The following is a 20,963-nucleotide window of genomic DNA, read 5'->3' on the forward strand; positions in this document are numbered from 1 at the left end:
CCCCCTCGCGATTATTCACAAAGCTCCCGTTTTTCCTAAAAGAACACAAACCCTCCCCTCTCCGCGTCCTTAAACACGTCTGGAAACAAGAGAATTTCCTGCTCAACCTTTTTCGGCCCGCGGTCGTCCGGTTAAAACCAAACACAAAACCTCGTCCTCCAAAACGTCTTCTTCCGCATTACGCATATTGCAAACCGTCCCCGGCAGCTGAAACGAGTGTACCTCTTACAGCTGGGCGGGGACACGGTGAGCCCGCAGGAGTGCGCCGGTAAGTCGAAGTACCTTGTGGATGTGCCAGGTAGGAGAAATGTGTGGTTGAGGAGACGGGGGATGGGGTTGAGGGCGGTCTGGGTCATCTGTGGCTGCGGCCCCCCCGGGGGGACCCTGGGTGGCCATCAGCATCATCGGGGGGTGGGTGGTGCCCGGGTGGTGAGACTGCACCAAACCGGACTGCATATGGGCCTGGGGCGTGAGACAAAGCGGACGGGTTAAAGGCGAGCGTTGACGGGAAGCGAGACGGCGAGAGACGGGACACTGTTCGCGGCTTTGCGGGGGTGGGGGGGGGTGGTGGTGGTGGTGGGGGGGAGTGAACCGGAACAGCTGTCGGGTGAGGAGGGGTGGAATCAAGTGGGGAGGCACGATATTATGGATGGTGGACACGTTACAGGCGGATCACGTGAGAAAATTCAATTCGTTGTTCTGATCATAAGATTTTTCAGCTGATAATTCCTTCCAACCCAAACTCTCCGTGTCTGCTGTGTGTGCGTGTGTGTGTGTGGTGTGTGCGTGTGTGTGTGTGTGTGTGCGTGCGTGTGTGTGTGTGTGTGCGTGTGTGTGTGTGTGTGTGTGTGTGTGTGTGTGTGTGCGTGTGTGTGCGGTGTGTGTGTGTGTGTGTGTGTGTGTGTGTGTGTGCGTGTGTGTGTGTGTGTGCGTGTGTGTGTGCGTGTGTGTGGTTGGTGGTGTGTGCGTGTGCGTGTGTGTGTGCGTGTGTGTGTGTGTGTGCGTGTGTGTGCGTGTGTGCGTGTGTGCGTGTGTGTGTGCGTGTGCGTGTCTCAGCCCTGCCTTCGTGTGAACATTCAGCCGTTGGGTTACACTTTACTTAGATCGACGACGCTCGGTTTAAAAAACAACAACAACAACAACAGAAGAACAAGCAGAAGATAAAATCCTGCTCTCTCTCTCTCTCTCTCTCTCTCTCTCCACAGTCGACTCAACCTCCCATCTTCACACGCGAGACGAGTTCACGGTATCACGGAGCGTGCGAACGCTTCACCAGACGCACCGGGGTCCATCGGTGAGAAATGATCCGAGCCCTTCCAGACTCTGAGCCCCTCCTCCGCTCCACCTGCGGTGCGTCTCTTCGGATCAGCGGGGAGGACGGAGGCGAGCGAGGACGAGAGAGAGCTCGTCTGCCACACCGCGGAGTTCGGTAGATAATCATCAGTCAGACCCGAGAGGATGTCAACTTACTGTTTTGAGAATAATAAACGGCGTGGCCCGAGTTTACGTGGACGACAAACTATTACGAATCGATATCGCCGACAGCTCTTTATTCTGGAGGCGTTGTGGGCTCTTGGCGCGCGAGACGTTTGGAAGATCTATATTGCCGGGTTGTCGTATTTGTACCGGTCACAACAATCTAGCGGCGTCCCTGAAGCCGGACCGACGCGTTTTACACCTTATCTGCAGCGCCGGCGCTCGTCAGTCCTTCCGGCGTGCGGCGTCTCCAGCTGTTTGCCGGCGAGCACGGGTCCGGTACGAAGGGTGTCGACCGAACCCGGCGACCCCGCTGCGCTCTTTGATTCTTATTCAACTCTTGTGAAGCGTGCTTCCCGGGAACGGCGGACTAATAACTTACGTGGGTGGCCCAAAATGTTAAGTGTCGGGAGGACCGTTACCGGGTTTACATCGACCTGAGGTGGTTGGGCCCGGTGAATGGGGTTTGTTCTCCCCTCTGACTCCCTTTCAACTGAAACCTCGTCCATCCGCAACCGCGAGCTCCGCTTCCGAATTTAAACTCGGTCGGACCGCCTGAAAACACACGCCTTTCACCTGCAGCGTTGTCGACATCAAACACGATCCATTCATGAACTTAAACAGCCGGTGGAAGTGCTCCCAGACTTTCTCTCTGCCACCTTAAAAACCCCACTCGGGGAAGCTCCGCCCCTCCGGCCCCTCCGGCCGGAGCGAGCTGCGGTTGCCGCGGTTGCCGTGCGTGGAGCCGACGGTCGGCGGCGACCTACCTGCTGCACGTGTGCCATGTGGTTGTGGTTGTAGCCGTGCTGCACCTGCTGCGGGGTGGATATAGACGGTCTGCTGGGCAGAGGGGAACGATGCCTGGGGGGACTGAGGGTTGGGCCCGGGGGTCATGGAGGGAGGCGTGGGGGGCCAAAGCCGAGTACATCTGCTGCTGCGGGGGCTGGTTGGCCAGGTGGAGGGCCTGGGCTGCTGCCGCCGCTGCCGCTGCGACGACGACATACAAAAAAAAACACAACGCGCGTGAACGCGGTCCGCTCGGCGCTCCCCTCGACGGCGGTCGCGCTCGGCGCGGGGGGGTCGGTGCCGGAGCGCCCCGGAGACTCTCACCTGCCGCAGCCTGCTGGTGCTGCTGGTGCTGGACCGGGCTGGCGGCGGGGTGGCTCGGAGGACCTCCGTGTTGCGGCGGGCCGCCCTGCTGGGCTTGGCCGGTGGGGCGTGGCGGAGGACTGGGGGTGCTGCGGGTGAGGGTGCAAAGTGGCGCTGGGGTGGGGGTACTGCTGAGGCATCGGCCCTGGAGACACTGTCGGCACAACAGGAGTCCGTGTTGGAACCGACCAAAAAGCAATTAAAGCGGGACGCCGAACGCGACCCTGCGAACAGCTGGCGGGCTGACGTACCATACATGGTGTGTGTCTGCTCCGGGGTATTGCGTGGTCGAGGAAGAGACCAGGCCGGGCTGGCCGTGGGTCGGAGGAGCCATCATCCTGGCACTGCCCTGCATCACCGGGCTGAACACGTGCTGCGCCTGGAGGGGGGACGCACAAGGACAGACACGAGACTGACAGCATCAGCGACGGAGTCCACCGGCGGGTCCATCGAAAGGTTCGTCTCAGCCGAGAGTGGACGTCTGACTGGACCGTAAGGCTCGGGCCGTCGGCTGTTGTAAAGAGTCAAAGTGGCATCGAGTGTCTGATGTGACGGGACGTTTCCACACCCGAGTTAAGATTTGACCGGTTTTAAATCCGTATTTTCTTGAAATAAAAATCATTTTGTGCTAAAACAATACGTAACGTTTAAGAAGTTAAATAACCGAGTTTGCTTACCAGACGGAGGAACCTAAACAGTCATTTTAGTTTCAAACCTCACATGTCGGATTGTCAACAACAAATGTACATTTCTGACAATATCAACCACCACGTTAACGGATGGCCGATTTCATTTGCCCGATACGGGGCTGTCAAAGATACAGTAATAATGACATAAATGTCTAATGTGAAAACCACAACATGGTGTAGAAAAAGATCCTTGCGTGAATTTAGAAACATATATATATATTTTTTTTTTTTTTTTTTTTTTCCTATTTCCTGTTATTGGTATTGGCTCCAAAAATCCGGCATCAGTCAGGCTTTAAAAACAACAAAGTAAATTGGTGATTTGAGTATGCTTTGCTTGAGCCTTGCTGCTCGCTTTAAAATGAGGATTTTTCTGTGCAGGGAACCTTCTAAAATAATTCATACGCGTTTGCTGTATTAACTGTGAAACCCGGAGGCCAAACTCGGAGCGGCCTCTCGGGCCACGTGGAGGCTCAACCTGCCCGACGCGCGGGGCAGGTATGGTCAGTTCAGAGAACGCTGGCTTCGCCCCCCCCCCCCCCCCGTCGAGCTGCTGAACCGCAAGCATCTGTCCAGGCAAAACGCCGACTCGTGAGCAGCTGGGAGAGAGGTAAAAAAAAAAAAAAAAGCTGCCAGAACTAACCGATGTTGCCGCAGTGGCTGTAATGGTCACGTACGGTTCTCAGTGAAAGAGCCTCCGGGGCAGAGCCTTTGCTGGAAAAAGCTGCTGAAGCGCTGTATTGTTCAGACGCTGGGGGGGGGGGGGGGAGGAGGAGGACAGTAAATCTTACCTGTGATTGGTAGTGTGGCATCTGCTGGACGAGCTGCTGACTGGTGAACTGCTGCGGGCTGCAGGTGAAGTACTGCGCGGGGTAGGCGGGGCTCTGTGCTACAATAGGCGGGCCTGCTGCTGTGGCTGGGTGCATCATGGTGGGCGTGCCTGGCGGGTGGTGCTGGTCTGACCTCTGCTGGGGCATGTTGGGTACTAAGAGATTCATGTTTGGAGATTACATGGGGGGGTGGGGGGGGGGGGGGGAGGGGGGGGGGAAAGTCAATGAGGAGCAACCAAAGTGCTGCTGGTTAACGAAAGAGACGAGCGCCGTTTCCTGACAGCCGATTGTAATACGAGCCGCCCCTTTCGAAACACTATCCCTGGAAAGTAACGGTCTGGAGACGAGAGACACGTGACCAGATCATCTCCGGACTCTCTTGCGATCATTTGAGTGTACGCCGTTTTGATTTTGGCGGCACACGGCAAATCAATTTCCCTGCGGGAATCATAAACTCCCTTCATGAATTAACCAATCGGTCGCATTTCCTGCGAAGCTGAAGGACGGAGTGCGAAGAATTTTCAGACTCCTTTTCAGCTCCTCATCGTGACATCCAGTAATCACTAATGCCCGGCTGGCTCTGCAGAAGATTCAGCCTCCTGCTGTGCTTCAGTATTAACGCGTCAGGGGACGCTCTCCGATTGATTTCACTGATCAGGAATTTATTTCCACGGTGGCAAAAAAAAGTAGGGATAATTGGGCTGAGAAACTCCCCTTCATTAAAAGATGGTTTCATCAACACTTTTAGCGCCAATTAAATCTTTAAGACGTATAAAACACACTTTAATATAAAAAATTTAAAAAAAAAAACCTCGTAATGTAACGGAAGCACCGGCACGTGAACCGTTCCAAGAGAAAATCGGAACGTCATGAATACTTAAAGATCTTCAAATAGGAGTTATTACATTGGGGCCTAATATAGTAACTTTCCCAACCTGAATGTATTTAGTGAGTTTAGAGAGAAAGAGAAGTTGGTGTCGGAGAAATGATAGAAGGAAAGCAGTGATTCTTCTCACCTTTACCTGGTCTGTAGGGTTTTGACTGGCTGACCGTCATATGAGGCATCTGAACCTGGTACATAGCCGGAGACTGGAGGGAGGAGGGGGGTGAGGATGGCAGATGAAGAGAACACATTTATGCTCGATCTTCTCAGTGAAACTCGAGCATCTTCCCTACGAGAATGAAAAGCCCTCGACTAGAAATAGGTGACTTTATGCTTGTTTGTGCGAGACCCACGTGGCTACGCGGGGAACCGCTCGCCTCGCACGTACAAAAACATAGATCGGAAACCACTCGTGGGCATTAGCTCTTACCTGGCGGGGGGGGCACATGCAATGACTACGCCCGCCTATCGTTGGGCCAAAAAAAAGGCGTTTTACAACTATCAACCAAACACTACTTGTCACTTCTGCTCCTTAACGTCATACACCATGCATTTCATTTACAAAACAGTACTGCAGCGAAAACAAAAAGAGGCTGGAACTGCTATTAGCTTGCAGCCATTTGTCTGGTAAAAAAAAAAAAAAAGTCCATCTGGGATGACAAGTTTTAAAATGAAATTGCAATAAGAAGTTGGCAAAAGAACATCTGATGGCATTAATTCAACAAGCAAGCAAAATATCTCTACTGATTGGGCTTTAAAGAAAAAAAACAACAACAACGAAAAAATAAGGATTTAAAAAATATAAATCTTAGAAAAATTCACAAACCTTCCATATTATGCTTTTCTAATGGAGCGAGAGAGAGAAAGAGGAGGAGGAGGAGGAGGAGGAGGAGGAGGAGGAGGACGGGGAGAGAAGGGAAAAAGAACCACTATTTAGTTGTTATCGTTTGCATGTGTCTGATGTTGGATCACCAAGTTTTTCTTGAAGCAACAAAGAACAAATAGCGATTCACAAATGTAACAGCTTTCATCAAAAAAAAAATTGCATTGGGAGTGCTTAGAAATGTCATTTTGGCATCATTGTATAAACATTTCAAACATTTCCTCCTTCCTTAAAACATTTCTGAGCTTGTAAGATCAAATATTTACATTTTATTTTTTAATTTATTCAGCAAAAATCATTCAGGTAACAGCTTTTGGAAGATGAAAAAGGAAAAGACGAGTGATGACATAAGATGCATATTCTCTATATTGAGGTGTACGAAGGAAACAAAGGAATAATAATAAATAAATTAAAAAAAGGTGATGTGGTCTTTAAAAAAAAAAAATAATAATAATAACGGAAGAGAAACTGAAGAAATAATTATCGCATGCATTAGATATGAATCAAAGACAGAAGAGGGAAAGAAAATTAACGAATGAGGACAAACAAAAGCAGACATGTTCGGAGACCTCACTGAAAGGGATCGGTTTCGATGGATCCCGCATTTCCTGATACTACGTCATGCTCGGGGCGATCCGTGTCTGAGCAGAAATATGCTGCACGCTTCAACGTGCTGGTGTTTGTCTTACCTGCACTCCGGGGCTGACTGGTGTAAGCGGGTACATCTGGGGGAAGCACACTGTCTGGCCATACACGGTGGGAGGCTGCTGCACCATGATGGAGGGGCTGGGCTGGCCCTGAGGCCGGGGAGGCGTCGGGGTGTTGGCTGGTTTTGGCTGACGGAGAAGAGACGGGGACGACGGTCAGAGGCATCGAAATGAGATAAACAGCGATCCGAGTTTGCGGTGGTCGAACCTGTATAGCAGCGAATACCGACCTGCGTATTAAACCTGGGTTTGAACTCGTTGGCATTTGGGTTCAGGGTTGACTTTCTTACTTGACTGCGGGAGGAGAACAAACGGTGACCATTTGAATTGTTACGATATCATTAATATACATTTAATGTTTGTTTCTGGACAACAGTGGATCTTTACTGCCCCGAAGAATAAAACGTATCAGGCACAGATGATCAATGACGGTTTTGGTCTTTTCGAGGGACTCCGTCTCCACTCACTCTTGCACTGCCTCCTTCTTCTCCTCCTTCTCGTCATGCTTGGCTCCGCCGAACGTAGACGTGCCGGTCGTCTGAACTCCTTGTGACGTCACGTCGAGCCCCGCCCTCTTCTGGTCCGGGGCGGAGGGAGACGGAGACAGTGCAGCGGGGCTACCGGGCTTACTGGTGTTCGTGGCGGCGGACGGAGCGGGGCCGCCGCCGCCGCCGGACGTCCCGGCGGCAACCACTGCAGCGCCGTCTTCGGTGCCCTCCCGCCCCGCTGTGGAAGCTTTGTCCAGGGAAAGGTCTTTAGGCTTGTCTGCTGCATCTCTGGCAGGCTTGGTCATCATCTGGTCGAAGGCAGGATCTGGATTTGAACTAGACTGCAACTAGAAGCAGGACAAGAAGAGGAAGACTTGAAGAGGTGCACACAAGCTCTGCGAGCCATGTCAGACCTCGGGCAGTTCTATACCGCATGAATGAAAGAGATACTTACTCTAAAATCTACACTAAATTTCTTTAAATTATCTATTTGTTTTCTGTGGTCTGGTGCCATAGAAGGGGGTCCTGTAAGTAGAAAAAAAACAACTTGATTCAGAGTCAGGAAAGAGCTATTTAATGACAGCACATCAGTCCAAACTACATTATGACAGCTAAATAAATAAAAACATGGTGGAAACAAGCATCTCAGATAAAGCTTCACAGCACTTTGAAGTTTGAAACGCTGATTTCTGAGGCAAATGCCGATATCCAGTTTACACTGTACCTTTACAGACTGGTCTGGTGATACTAGGTGAGCTGTCCAAAGGCTTGATGTTCTCCTTGTTTGCCGAGGGGGATGTTTGTCTTGTCTCCTGGACACGACACTCTTTAGCTATAGAATAAAAACACAAGTCTGCTTACTCCCAGTATGAACGGAGAACAAGGATCTGAGAACAGCACTACTGATAGTAACAGAGCCTACTGCACACTAAACCATCAAACCTTTTTCCCTCAGTCACTCTCGGCGTGCGTTGACTTTAAGCTTACCATCTCCTGATGAAGAGGCGACCATGTTGGGGGCGGGGCTAGCAGCAGTAGGAGAGGAAGCTGATGGTGCAGCAGCAGTTTCCACAGGTGCTGTTCCCGTCTGGGGTGACGGGAGGGAGGAGGAGGGGCCAGGGGAGGCTCCACCCATACTGTTCTGTCGGGGGGAGCGAGGTCTGTGAGCTGAGGAGAGGAAGAAGAAATACGAATTTGGTGATCACGTGATGTAACTACATTCACCCATCTTGATTTACTCGCCGATATGAGAGAATAGGTATTTGAAGTGTGTCACCTGGCAACCAGTGGCGCTAAACCATAATTTCTGACCTTGTTTGCACACAGAAAGAGTAAATAAATAAAGAAGAGGAAGGAGAAAAGAAAAAAAAAAAAAAAAAAAAAAAAAAGATTCTACCTCCGCTAACCACTGAGGACCATGTCCCTCCGGAGGAGCTACTCCTGGTCGGTGGAGTCACTGGGACCTCTCCCGGGGTATTATGGGAAATTAAATCCACTCCTGGGGGGACCCCACTGGTTCGGCAGGGTGGCACTCTGTGAGCGCGCGGTGTCCGCTGTGATTTTGGGGACATCCTGGGTGGACCTGTAGATGAAGACAGACAGGTACAAACCCTCCCGCTGTGAAGGTGTCTCTTTAAAACTCACCTGTGTCTCACAAAAAGCTTTTTAAAAACTCAAACCTCTGCAGTGATTACGTCCTAATCTAAGGATTAAACATCACGTCAAACAGCAGTGTTATTTGCTGACATGCATGTTAGTGGAGACGCTGCAGATGATCCTGTAAAGTGGCAAAACGACATCACACTTTCCAAACCACAACAAAGTGAAGTGAAAGATGAGAAAAGGGAAAACAGAGATGATGAGGTGGAAACCAGGAGTTCCATCATTTGCTGTTTAGTAAAATTTGTGCAGTGAACAGTCCAGAGCGAAACTGATCTTTGGCTGAACAATAGTTGAACATTTTGCTATGTACAGTAAAAAATATTTGAAAAGTAGAAACGCGTTCCATAATTGTTTAAACAGTGGCATTGAATTATTGTCACTCAGTGCTCCAGCGCATTGGATTCAACTTCAAACAAGAACCAAGAGGTCAGAGTTCACCTATAGTTTTAAGTAAGATATAAAAATTTGGAACAATGTCAAAAAAACTTCACAGTGGATGTTTTTTTTTTCTCAAATATTAAAATGAATTACAGAGTAACTTAGTACTGTGGTTGGTGCTCGATTTTATGTGTTCTGTGTCTACAATTACAAAATCAACCAGAAAAGGTGCAGCTTTTCAGCTCAGTGTGACAGTCTCTGCTGTGTTCTGCAGGTGTTGATGGTCACGCTAGTTTCTGTCCTCTGATCTCTGGGTTTCAAGAAGGACTAAGCTCAACCCTGCCTGTCCCCCCCCCTGTGGTGCACCGACACGGTACGGAGTAGACACCGCTGAAGGAGTGCGAGGGGAGATCGTTAATCGATTTTGTCGATAGCATCGTTCTCTCGGACCGATAAAAAGAAATGCTGAAATGGATCGCAAAAAATAATTGGGCGGTCGTTAATGTAACTGCGTATATGTATGGGAAACACTGGATGTAAATAAAGTCAACTTAAATATTGATATGTTGCAAATCCAATGCGCTGGAATAGAAAGCTGACGCAGGAGCCAACGTCCCCCGATAAGCACTGCATGTGAGAACCAACTAATGAAGTTTGGTTTTAATAATTTATCCTCTTTTTAAAGGGCCAATACAAACTTCTGTGAGCATCTTCCTCATGTTTCATTCAAATCTTCAGACAGCCTTGTAATTTCTTGTCGTTACATTTTTATTATGCTGTCTGCTAAGATTATGGTCCTTTGAATGCTTTCAGACAACATTTTGACAGACTGGTGTCTTTATATTTTTGGTGCCATAAACTCCCACGAGGCAGAAAGGACAGCACACACTGAGGTTCATCCACATGCCGAGGTGAAACTGCCTGATGCATTGACAGAGGATCAGATTTGTGCATTACTGTACCCTCACAATTTACAAAAAAAGAAAAAAAAACTGAGAATCTGACCCAAAATCAATGTAAAGAAGCAGTTTCACATGTTTTTGTTGTTTCACACTAGACCTGGGCAAATTTATCATTTGAAAGTAGTTTCCTTATTTAACTTTGAAGACCCTTTGAACAGCTTTCAATATGACCAGGAATATAACCGGGAGTACAATCCCTCCACTTTCAACTCATGCCTTTGCCCAGGTCTACTCCACAATGATGTGGGTACCTTCTGAAGACATGCGTTTGGGCACAGTGGAGGCCAGCGACGTGGGCCCATGGTGGGAAAAGGAGGATGAAGAGGAGGGATAGGAGGGGTGGGATGAATGAGAGGGAGGCCTGGAGGGTCGAGAGGGGGGTCTGGAGGGTGGCCTGGTGGGCGTGGTCGCCCGGGGAGGCAGGGAGGAGGGACCGGACTGGTAACGAGAGGGGGGGGCGGGAGGAGGGAGATGGACAGGGTGAGGGCCAGTGGGATGAACCTAAAAAGAGGCAAGGACAAATGATCAAGGATGACTAACAGCGAATGACAACCAGTTACAGTGGAGGAAAGGTAGTTGGAACAGAAAGAAGCCAGAGATTAATAATTATGAGGAAAAAAAAAAGGCAAGACAGAAATAAAATGGTTTGATTGACAGATATTCAATAAATGGAGAAAATAAAATAAACAGCAAATACAAACATTCCGACTAACTTTACATCCATCAAACAGTACAAGATGTTTTCCAGTCACAGTTTGGCCACTGCACTGACCAACTCACTCATGAACCGAAAACCTGTGTTTGTCTCAGAAGTCCTGCGTATATACAGTAGGGCGGAGCAAGTAACGCAACAGAGTTGTGAGTGATTTAATAAGCGTACCTCCGTTGACCACCCTCTGATCGGCCCCAGAGCTCGGACTGTAATCATGAGGGCCCGGTCGAGGAGTTGAGGGTCCAGCTGAGCTCTGACCCAGACGAGGTGAATTCTGACGTCCTGGTCCCCATGACATCGCCTCCCTATTCCTCTGACCTGGAGGAATGTACTTGTTCTCTCTGCACACAAACAAACAATACAGGCAGATGGTTCAGATAAATATATAGCAGGAAATAGTCAAGATGAGAAATTAGTTCTACACGCCATCACATTCAACTAAGTACTTCTCATTAGCCAAAATGATCGTGTTTTCTTTAATTACCAGTGAAGTATTTGTTCTGGGAACAGCTGCTGTCGACTTAGTGAATTTGCTGGAACTACTTCGCCTCCCTTTAAGGCTTAAATATGCTTCTTAAGGCAGTGCCTGCGTCATTCTACTGCAGACAGCATTGGTCATGCTGTCTGCAAGCATTACGCATGTGCAATATTCGTACTTGTGTTTGACATGCTAGTATGAAGAAATATACGTACAGCCTTCTTCATTGGCCCACAGTATGCACATTTAATAATAATTATGAACTATGCAGTGTTGTGCTGCTGGGTGGTAGGGGAGCTGACAGTGTAGGACCAATCAGAAGCTTATTACCAACAATGAGAAATAATTCAATCTGAACATGCTGCGAACACAGGCCACAATTACATAATTACGTGTATTGTGCCACCTCCGGTTTTGAATGTGCACCCTGGTCTCACCTGCTCAGTGTGTGAGTCTCCCTTTCCCCCCGCACCACAGCGGTGTATTTCTCCTCCTCGGTGCGTTCGTCGTTCTCCAGCGCTACGCGGGCCTTGTACGTGGCACTGGCCTCGATCTCCTCTGCCAGCTGGGCAGCACGAGCTTCCCTCTTCAGGAACTCCTCGGAGTTGTCCCGCTCCAGGGGGACCCTGGGATGAGAGACTCGGGTCAGACGGAGAGTGACTAAGGAGTTTAAAGTTTTACTTCTTTCATGCGAGGTCAGAGATATATATATATATATATATATAAAAAAAAAACACAATTCTAGTATCTCCAGCTCCTCTATTAGGTGTATCATGGTGTGTTACTAAATAAAGACTTTGAACAGGGAGAAAGGCACAGAGAGAATACGAAGACAACATGGAGGCGCTTACGTGTATGTGGACAGGCTGCTGTCATATGTGGACAAGACTCCGTACTTCTCCTCATTGTACTTGAACATGTCATTGGGATCCCACCCATTTGACTGACATGAAGAGAGAGAGAGAGTGTAGCAAAGAGAAAATATTTGACAATAAGCCTATAAAAACTTATCAATGCTCTTGATCAGATGACACAAACTATGTTTACTGTGGATGGATATGGATTCATTTCTATGTTTCACACGTGTTGTGTATCTGTTTCCTCACCACATCTGTGTCCAGAGACTCGAGGCTGTCAGAGTTATGGGTCTCTCCTCCATCCCAGGGCTCGAGATCTTTCTCTTTATGCTCGCCATTGATCCTGCCGCTCACTGCTGCATCTGTGAAGTTGTCTGCAGCATACACAAAGAATACATATTTATGTACCACATACAAACCCATACAAACACGCACACCCACACACCCACACACGAGCTCATGACAGTAAACGGTCACATGGCTGCACTCTCACTGTTTATGCAGGGAAACGCTCATGCCTCAAAAGGCCTCTGCCGCAAACTCTCACAGCAAAGGTCTGTATGGAGGTGTTGGTGGTTCAACAGGCACTCGCATCCAGACATGGGTCCAACCGGATTGGGACAAAATCCTTTCAAAATTTGTTTTGAGCTAATGCTTGAGCTGGCCTTGGTACGGCTAACAAGGATGAACGGTTCTGACAGCGTGAGTGAGACTGTGAATGCAACCTTGTAAAGAACAGGAAAAAGGGAGCCTTGAATGTGTAGCTTAGCTTGTAGCTCAGTCAATCAAGAAACAAGGCCAAAGCCAACTTTTATCAGAAATTAAATTCAGGTATCACAGAGTAACCGCGATGCCTGACTCTTCCCCCCAGCTTCATTTGTTAAGCATCGCCATGGCAACATCTTGAAAGGCAGCCTTTATAGGTATAAAGAAAACATCCAGAATACCTTGGCTCAACAGAATGAATCACAGACAGGCATGCTCAAAGACAAACCCCCAATTATATTTGAAAGGAAATCTAATCACACGTTAGCCCAAGTCTGCTCTCACATTCTCAGATCTGGCACCGATGGACTATGTGCATAACACGTACCAGCCACCTGGAGTTACATAACTCAGCCATCCCAACTCGTCTCACCAATACAAAGGGCATTTAAGCATTTCTGGCACCGAGCGGGTTTAGACAAACACTAGATTGGCTTCATACAGACAGTTGGGCTGAAAGGCCTGGTTTTGATTTCTAGAGGTTGTTGGCATGCGTTGTGCACACTGTCCATCAAGGGAAAATTTTACATAAAAGAAGGAAAATTTACAAATCAAATCTGGGCATAGTGAGGGGGAAGCAAACATGCATTTAGACAGCAGTCCATTTGATGACCTCAAAGTACTTTCAGGGCCAAAAGAAATTAAACATCCTGACAGAACTTCATATCTATTACAATGCCAAGAAAGCAAATAAAGTGCTAGTGCTCAACATGGGTTTGCAATCGGTTGCTTTTAAAGGAATCACAATAATAATAATAATGCTGATAATTTACCTTCTAACACTGATTTAACATGAGCTCTGGTCCACTAAGGCTTAAAATCTGGTGCTGCAGCAGAACTCCACGTTCAAGAAAAATGATGTTCTGGTAGATAAGTTAAAAATAAAAATAACAACAAAATCCTTCTTCAAGAGAAGTAGACTGTCATTGCTGACTAGCTACATGAAGGCCTCAACTGTGCTTGAGGCTAAAACATAATAAAAATGACTTAAAACTATTTATGTTTAAAAAAATAACTTTTTAAATGTCATCTTAAAACCTAAACCACAGTTAAAAAGAAATATGAGCATTAGAATAGTTAAAATAAACAAAAGAAGTTTCAGCATCAGTTTACTGCATTCAATATTTCACACTATTGGCTGTATAAAGTATCTCTCACACATCCTCAAATTCCTCACAAGTAAGACCAAACATATAACGTCCACTTTGAGTCACTGCTAACCTGCAAGCTAACAGCCGAACTAAATAGACTGTCAAGTGACAATAATTCTACCGAAAGCAACATCCACTCTAAAGCTAACAAAGGATCTACTGAAAAGATGGAGCAAGACTGACCTGCATCAGATATCTGATTCTTAGTTGTAGATTATATGAAAGCAGCGCTTCTTAAATTCTCCTATCAAACTGGAATTAAAGTGCAGCAATAGATCATGCCCAAACCTTAACACAAATGTTATGAGTTTAATTTCATAATTCCAGAAGGCTGATCAATGTGTGTGTTTGAGTGCATACAGAGATGTGTGAGAGGAGAAAACAGCCATATATTACCTGTGTCAGAGGAGACTAGACCATTGGAAAGGAGAGACACACACAGATGACAGAGTCAGAGGATGGGCTGACACACAGAATGACTGACTGGTGATCACACCAACAATAGATTTCCTGCCCAACATATTTAACATATGGTTCAACTATTTGCAAGTGTTAAAGTAAAACTCATGGCTCTTTCTTCACAAGCTTGAGTGCAGTTTTCATTGTCAGGCCATGTGCCCACATCCCACTTATTTCAGCTAATAAGTTAATGACAAACACGTTTAACTTCTAAAAACACAATTAGAGCAAATTGCTATCTGCAGAAATAATACATTTTAAAAATACTAAAGTTTAAGGTCTTGTTGACTCAGATAAATCAGCGGATTTGTTTTTGTTTTCTGCAAAACATTTCCAGCGACGGCACATATTATTGTGACAATTTTACTTTAGAAGTGACACTGGTGCAGCACCACGTCTTTGAATCATGTGGCGAAACCCTCACACTCATTTTCGGGAAAAGTCAACTCTCCCACATTCTGTTATCGTTCAAAGGAGAATTATGTGGTTCAAGATGAATTACATGAAGAAGCCTCATTCAGCCTTATACTGAGTGTCCTTGGTGCACTGGGGCAACCTTAGGACCAATCGATAGATCAAATTGGTCTTCACTGACTGGCCATTCAGAGCAGACACACAAGATTTGACTCATGGCAAAGCCTCTGTGACATCAATGTAGTGAATAGAGACTGAAAGAGATCAATACATTGTGTGTATGAGCTGATGGGTATTCACTCTTGCATGTGTTTATTTGTGTGTATGTCCACTGCATACAAAATGACAAAGTCACCTAAGTTATCATGTATCATGTATAAGACTAGGTATATGAAGACTTCTCAGTGATATTTGCCAACACAAATGCCCTCAGTACCTTTCCTGGCAAAATTCAGGTCCACATCTTTGAAGGTCACCACGACGACATCGGACGCCTTGAAAATGATGCTCTCCACAATATCTTCTTTTCTGGGGCCTATGCTTGGCTCTGGGCTCTTTCGGTGGGCTGCATCCAGCACCAGGTCACACTGAGGGGGATAGGTATGTTTAACTGAATAAAAGGGAGATCTGAAATACAGCAAAGGCCAACAGTATCTACAGAGGAGCTGAGAAGGCATGGACACAGATGACAGAGACCAGGCACCGATTCATCCCAATCAAAGTCCAAACTCCAAAATTACTAAGTAAAAACGTCAAATATTCGGTTTCCAGCTTCTCTTCTTGCTGTTATATTGTTATGAATCAAACATCTTTTCATTTTAAACTGTTGGACAAAATGTACGAGATGTGAACAGGTCACCTTGGCTTCTAGAGACCTGTGGTAGACTACCTTAACTATTGCAATCAACTGTTTCTATTTCTAGTATAACAATTTTTTTTTTTAAATTCATCTAAATGAGTAAATAAATAACCAATAAATGAATGGATCATGAGAATACTACTAATAAGCAAAACCAGCTATATGGAGCTCTGCTTATTTATTGGCGTTGTGCCAGATGGAGGACCTTCTCAGAACTCAAATTTCCTCGGAACAAGACGTTGTACTACAACTAGTATATTGCTGTGGAAGAAAATTGAAACCACAAGTCCTGCAACCAAAACATTAGTGTTGACTAAGATAGTGTGTACAGAGGGGCAGTGAAGACACCAACATGCCAGTATTTCAGCATGTTCGGCAGCTCAACTTGCACACCCTTTGATAGCAAAAGCCAACTGTGACGCTTTGTTTTGGTCTCAAAACAAAGTGGTGTTTTCTTGTGCAAGCACACCAAATTCGATCTCTTTTGGGGTCCTGCCAGCCTCATTCAAATTGCAGTCACTCAACCTTATAAAAAGAAGTGAGAGGTATAAGATACATAATAAAAATAGGGGGAGGGGAAGCCAAGCTCCACCAAATGAACTGGACAGAATCCTCTCCCACCACTCAGGTTAAGCTGTTCATTCGTACAGGGTTTTTTTTCCCCCCTCACAGAAGATTGGGGAATACTTCAACCTAAAAGGGAAGACGAAGGGCCACAGACCTCTGCGCCATAAAAGGGAAGACGGAAAGGGCTATCCTTGTCTAAGCCACCTCAGGGGTGAAGCTGCTATTTGGTGCTATCACAGTTGAGCTTAATCACAAGTGCAGGAAATGAGAAAGTAACAGATTTAGCTAAATATTATTGCCGATTAAGAACATCACACTGTGTATGATCCTTACCTCTGGACCGTATGTCTTAAATACTCCTTCATAGACTGCTCCGTTTTTCACTTTGAGCTCACACTTGGTCCCCTGTAAGTAAACAGGCCAATGTTATTCACTGTATGCGACACTCACTCAATCAAAAAAGTGCCAATGTCAATTTACACATTTAAAACAAACTAATTCAGAAACCCATCTGCTGTGAAGCAGACAAGTGATGGATCAATCTCTGCTTAAAAGAGGCTTTGTTTTAATGCAGTGTAGACATTTTGAAGAAACAGCATGTGGTCAAAGAAATACTGCTGTTGCTAATTCATTTACAGTAAGTATAATTCACACTTCTGTTCATCAATGTTATTACACACACACCACAAAATTCAGAAGACCACACAAAAAAGACACACAGTAAACATACCACCACTGAAGTCAAGACATGGACCATCCTCATATTTGCATATACACCATTGAAAATTACCTAAAAAAAAACAAAAAAACAACACAATTAACTTCAGAGGTTCCCTATTTGCAAAGAAAGATTCTCATAATACAGTCTCAGAGCCGTGTGATACCTACTGGACATTTGTTCCAGTCATAATGCATACGAGACATATCAGTTTCTCTGAGGTCAAATTGTATGCTTTCAAAAAAATCATGATAAATTGTTTAAATGACTGCACAGAATGAACAAAAAAAAAAACAATTAATCCATTTTGTGTACCTTTTCAAAAAGCAGCTGACTTCAGGTACACATCATTCAGGTATAACCAACTTCTGCTAATACTGGTCTATTCTACACATATTTGGGAGAGTTATCAAGTTACTTACTGCTGCAGGACTTTTACCACTGTGTCTTCCCCTGAAACACAAAAATGGCATCGGTGTCAAACTTGCCATCATCATTAAGTTCTTCCACACTTCCTGAAACAAATTGCTAGCAGCTGTGTGGCGAAATAAGAGAAATTTTGGAGATGACAGAACTGCCGTTTCAAAAAGGGGAAACCTGAAAATCATCATCAATCCAAACTATCTGGGTTAATATAAACCAGCCTGCCAGGCAAATGTAGATTAACTACATATTTGAGTGCGATGCAGATCCCCCCCAAATCTCCCACGGACCCTACCACATTTTTCAGGTTAGAATAATGGTCAAGGAGCAGCTAGTCATCTCTGGCCTACATCCCCCCCCAAGCATGTCCTAAAATGCACCTAGTTCAGAAGCTGGCACACCGCCAAGGAATTCACACTTCATTCAATGTAAGCCATGACCACTTATCCCCTTCATTATACCCGCTGTAGTGAATGAGTAATAGCCTCCCTGAAACACACGTAATTTTAAAGCCGAGTCAACTTGGAATTGAAATATGCTGGTTTTGCGTGCTCCGAGTCCAACTGGTTCAATCTTGATTTACGGTGTCTCCGCTCGGCCTGGATAAGATGGGAACCTACGCAGCGAATGGGGCGTACTGTCCTGGTGACCGGTGAACAGCAGCCCGACCAAGTACCACCACCACCACAAAAAAAGAAAAGCACAATATGCACGCAGATCCCGCACTGACAGCGTGTGTCGGCTTCATCTTTGGGGGTCGACATGTACCGAAAAGTCATGCTTCAAGGACACTATTTCTCACGAGCAGCAAAGGCAACGTCAAGGTTGAAAGCCCGTCGGTCTATAATTCCCCCTTTTTGTTTTTTTTCCTCCTCACTCCCGTTTCCACACCCGCCCCCCCCCCCTTTTTTTTTTTTTTTCTCTTTTCGTGCGCCCACACCGCTTTTTATATCAATTTCTCGGCCACCACCGTTGCAGCAATGTTGCGGTAGCGTACATGAAATAATAAAAAACAACAGCACAAACGCAGTGGGTTTCGCAGCCCTCCCGGGCTCGTGTGGTCCCCCCCCCGCTAGCCCGGCAGCTACAGAGCTTGAACGAGGCAAAGAAACGCAAAAGCATGGGCTGTCAAACAAGGCTAATTACCGCTAGCTGCATTTGGACTCCAAAAGCAGATCAAGCAACTCGGCAAAGCTGCGACAACGAGAACAACACATGTAGGGAAAAAAAAAAAAAAAAAAAAGACGACGACGTGCCCATCCAGATGTTTCTAAACGGCAGACCGGATTATGTGGTTGTTGTTTTTGTTTTTTTTAAAGTGCAAGATGAGGTGACGTTACGTCGAAGTTGCAGCACTACCCGGACCGAGCGGACAGGCCTCGCTAGCTTTAACTGCATCACGTTACGCTCGGTGACCAACACGTCGCGAGGCCCGCAGCCCGCCACCCCGGGCCGGTGTCGGGCCGGTGTCGGACGGACCTCTCCTCTCCCCCCCCACACCACCACCACCCCGACATGTCATCTCTCTTTTACCACTGGAAGCGATTCGTCTCCCCCAAAGTACAGAAAACCGGCCACGTCGGCCCCCTTTTTTTTTTTTTTTTTTTTTTGCTGTTGTGTGTTTTTTTTTTTTTACTTCGCTCAGTTCACGTTTGAACGTCACAGACCTGCCCAGGTTCGGTCTCCCGCCGCCGCTTCCTCCGGCACCGGAGGCGGCGGCTCCAGCGGCGTTGCCACCGCCGGGCTTGCTGCGATTTCCACCTGCCTTCATTGACATGGTGATCCCATAAAAGACGGCGTCTTAAAAACGACCGGTTTCACCCCCGCAAACTTCCCTTGACGACGACGAGGAGGAGGAAGGAAGGAGGAAGAAGGAGGAGGAAGAAGAAGAGGAGGAGGAGGAGGAGGAGGAGGCGTGTTGGTTGTGTTGACGGCTCGCTTCAACGTTAGCGACCCGAAGAACCGGCTACCTAGCGAGGCTAACGTCAACGTGCCTCTCCGGGATGGATGCTATGCTAAACGGCTACCTAGCTCGCTGGCTAACGGTTGCTAAGCTAAATTAGCAATCCGTACAATTCCTATTAAAACAGGAAAAAAAAAAAAAAACATTTAAAAAAAAAAAAGAAAAAAAAAAAAAAAAGACAACGCGCCCTCAGTAACTCGTCCAAAAATAAACATGTGTTTTTTACACCTCTTGTCAATTTGTGATGCGATCCTCAACACACACAAATATCTCGGTTCTCTCTAAACGGGTTTGTAGCTTCTCGGCTTCTTTCCGTTGCTAACAGCGAAAAGACCAAAACAGTCTGAAAGGGGACAAAAACCAGCGGAGGGATATAAGAAAGGTGCACCGGCTCATAACACGACTGTTAGCTCTGGGGTTTTTTTTTATTTTATTTATTTATTTATTTATTTATTTATTTCATCACCACCATATACAGATAAAAAAAAAACTGGGCTAAAAAAATAAAAAAAAAAAAAAAAAATCTAATCTAAACCGCCAATTGAAACAAATAAATGCACTTTTTTTTTTTAGTTTTAAAGATTGTAACCCGACACGGCGGCACTACTTTCAGGAAGTCCGTGAATCTTCAATGGCTGTTTGGCAGCACACACGTGAGCCGGCGAACATGCTACTCGCACCGGCGCGCGCACACACACGCCGTTTACACGCCGCTGGTGTGTGCATACTGACAGTGGTGGAAAGTAGTTGAGTAGCTTTATCTACTCAGGTCCTGCACTTAAGTAGAAACTTTAACTTTATTGAGTATTTCCCCATGATGCTATTTTACACATCCACCCCACTGCATTTAAGATGTCGGCTGAATCTTGTACTTTCTACTCCACTACATTTTATTTGACAGCTTTAGTTACTTTTAAAATGCAGATTTGACACGATGTGAAAAACTTAAAATCGCCTGCAACACTTTTTTTTTTTAAAGGTGAAAGTGGTTTCCAACCTGTTTGCCTTCTAATGTCTTACACAAAGTACGGGATAATCGGGATCACATTTCAGATGTCTGCGAGTTGTTAATAGCTCCACAAATAGGGATTTTTTTTTTTCACACTGAAATTCTCACAGGGATTCATTTAAAATTCAAATGACCCAATATTTCACCAAAAATAAAATACAAAAATCCGAAAACTGAAAACAGATTGTGGATCAGAACTTTTTTTTCTCTCTCCCGGTAATCATCTTGACACCTCAGACTTATCCACTGGATAAAACTGGATATAAAGCAGTTTAAACTAACTCACCTGCAGCAGATACAACATACAGCTATGCTTTAGTACTAATAATCTAATGATGTCATACATGATAATATATGTCAGAGGGACCAAATCAGCAATTAAAATTTGACACCGGGCTGCAGTCTGCTGTGAATACTTACTTTTACTCAAGTAGAATTTATGAATGCAGGACTTTTATTTGTAATGGAGTGTTTTTACATTGCT

General features: G+C 46.1%; 1 protein-coding gene across 2 annotated transcripts; it reads right to left on the minus strand.

The window, feature by feature from the left end:
• Positions 1-260: 260 nt before the first annotated feature.
• atxn2 (ataxin 2) lies at positions 261-19,823 on the minus strand. 2 transcript variants are annotated; one of them, XM_069139187.1, is made up of 24 exons: positions 19,175-19,822; positions 17,507-17,537; positions 17,097-17,156; positions 16,700-16,771; positions 15,377-15,527; positions 14,464-14,478; positions 12,401-12,525; positions 12,146-12,237; positions 11,732-11,920; positions 10,985-11,157; positions 8,499-8,684; positions 8,090-8,269; positions 7,827-7,934; positions 7,557-7,627; positions 7,082-7,449; positions 6,845-6,908; positions 6,597-6,743; positions 5,851-5,868; positions 5,158-5,230; positions 4,103-4,296; positions 2,877-3,004; positions 2,587-2,779; positions 2,244-2,463; positions 261-462 (listed from the first exon to the last, which is right to left on the minus strand). In XM_069139187.1, the coding sequence occupies exons 1-24, from the start codon at positions 19,282-19,284 to the stop codon at positions 353-355; spliced, it is 3,078 nt and encodes a 1,025-aa protein (XP_068995288.1). In that variant the 5' UTR covers positions 19,285-19,822; the 3' UTR covers positions 261-352. The 2 variants fall into 2 exon arrangements, with proteins under 2 accessions (XP_068995288.1, XP_068995289.1); XM_069139188.1 differs by lacking the exon at positions 5,851-5,868 and having other exon boundaries at positions 19,175-19,823.
• Between the last annotated feature and the right edge of the window lie 1,140 nt (positions 19,824-20,963).

The sequence above is a fragment of the Embiotoca jacksoni genome, unplaced genomic scaffold (assembly GCF_022577435.1).
Source record: "Embiotoca jacksoni isolate LCO1_2020_lvr unplaced genomic scaffold, fEmbJac1.0.p SCAF_8, whole genome shotgun sequence".
In the NCBI taxonomy this organism is placed as follows: Eukaryota; Metazoa; Chordata; class Actinopteri; family Embiotocidae; genus Embiotoca; species Embiotoca jacksoni.

Excerpts from the sequence above, each read along its gene's own strand:
- atxn2 (XM_069139187.1), bottom strand. The coding sequence starts at position 19,284 with ATGTCAATGAAGGCAGGTGGAAATCGCAGCAAGCCCGGCGGTGGCAAC. Across the intron at positions 11,921-12,145 it reads AGCAGCCTGTCCACATACAC|GGTCCCCCTGGAGCGGGACA; the intron begins GTAAGCGCCTCC and ends CTCTCATCCCAG. Across the intron at positions 7,628-7,826 it reads CACCAGACCAGTCTGTAAAG|GACCCCCTTCTATGGCACCA; the intron begins GTACAGTGTAAA and ends TTCTACTTACAG.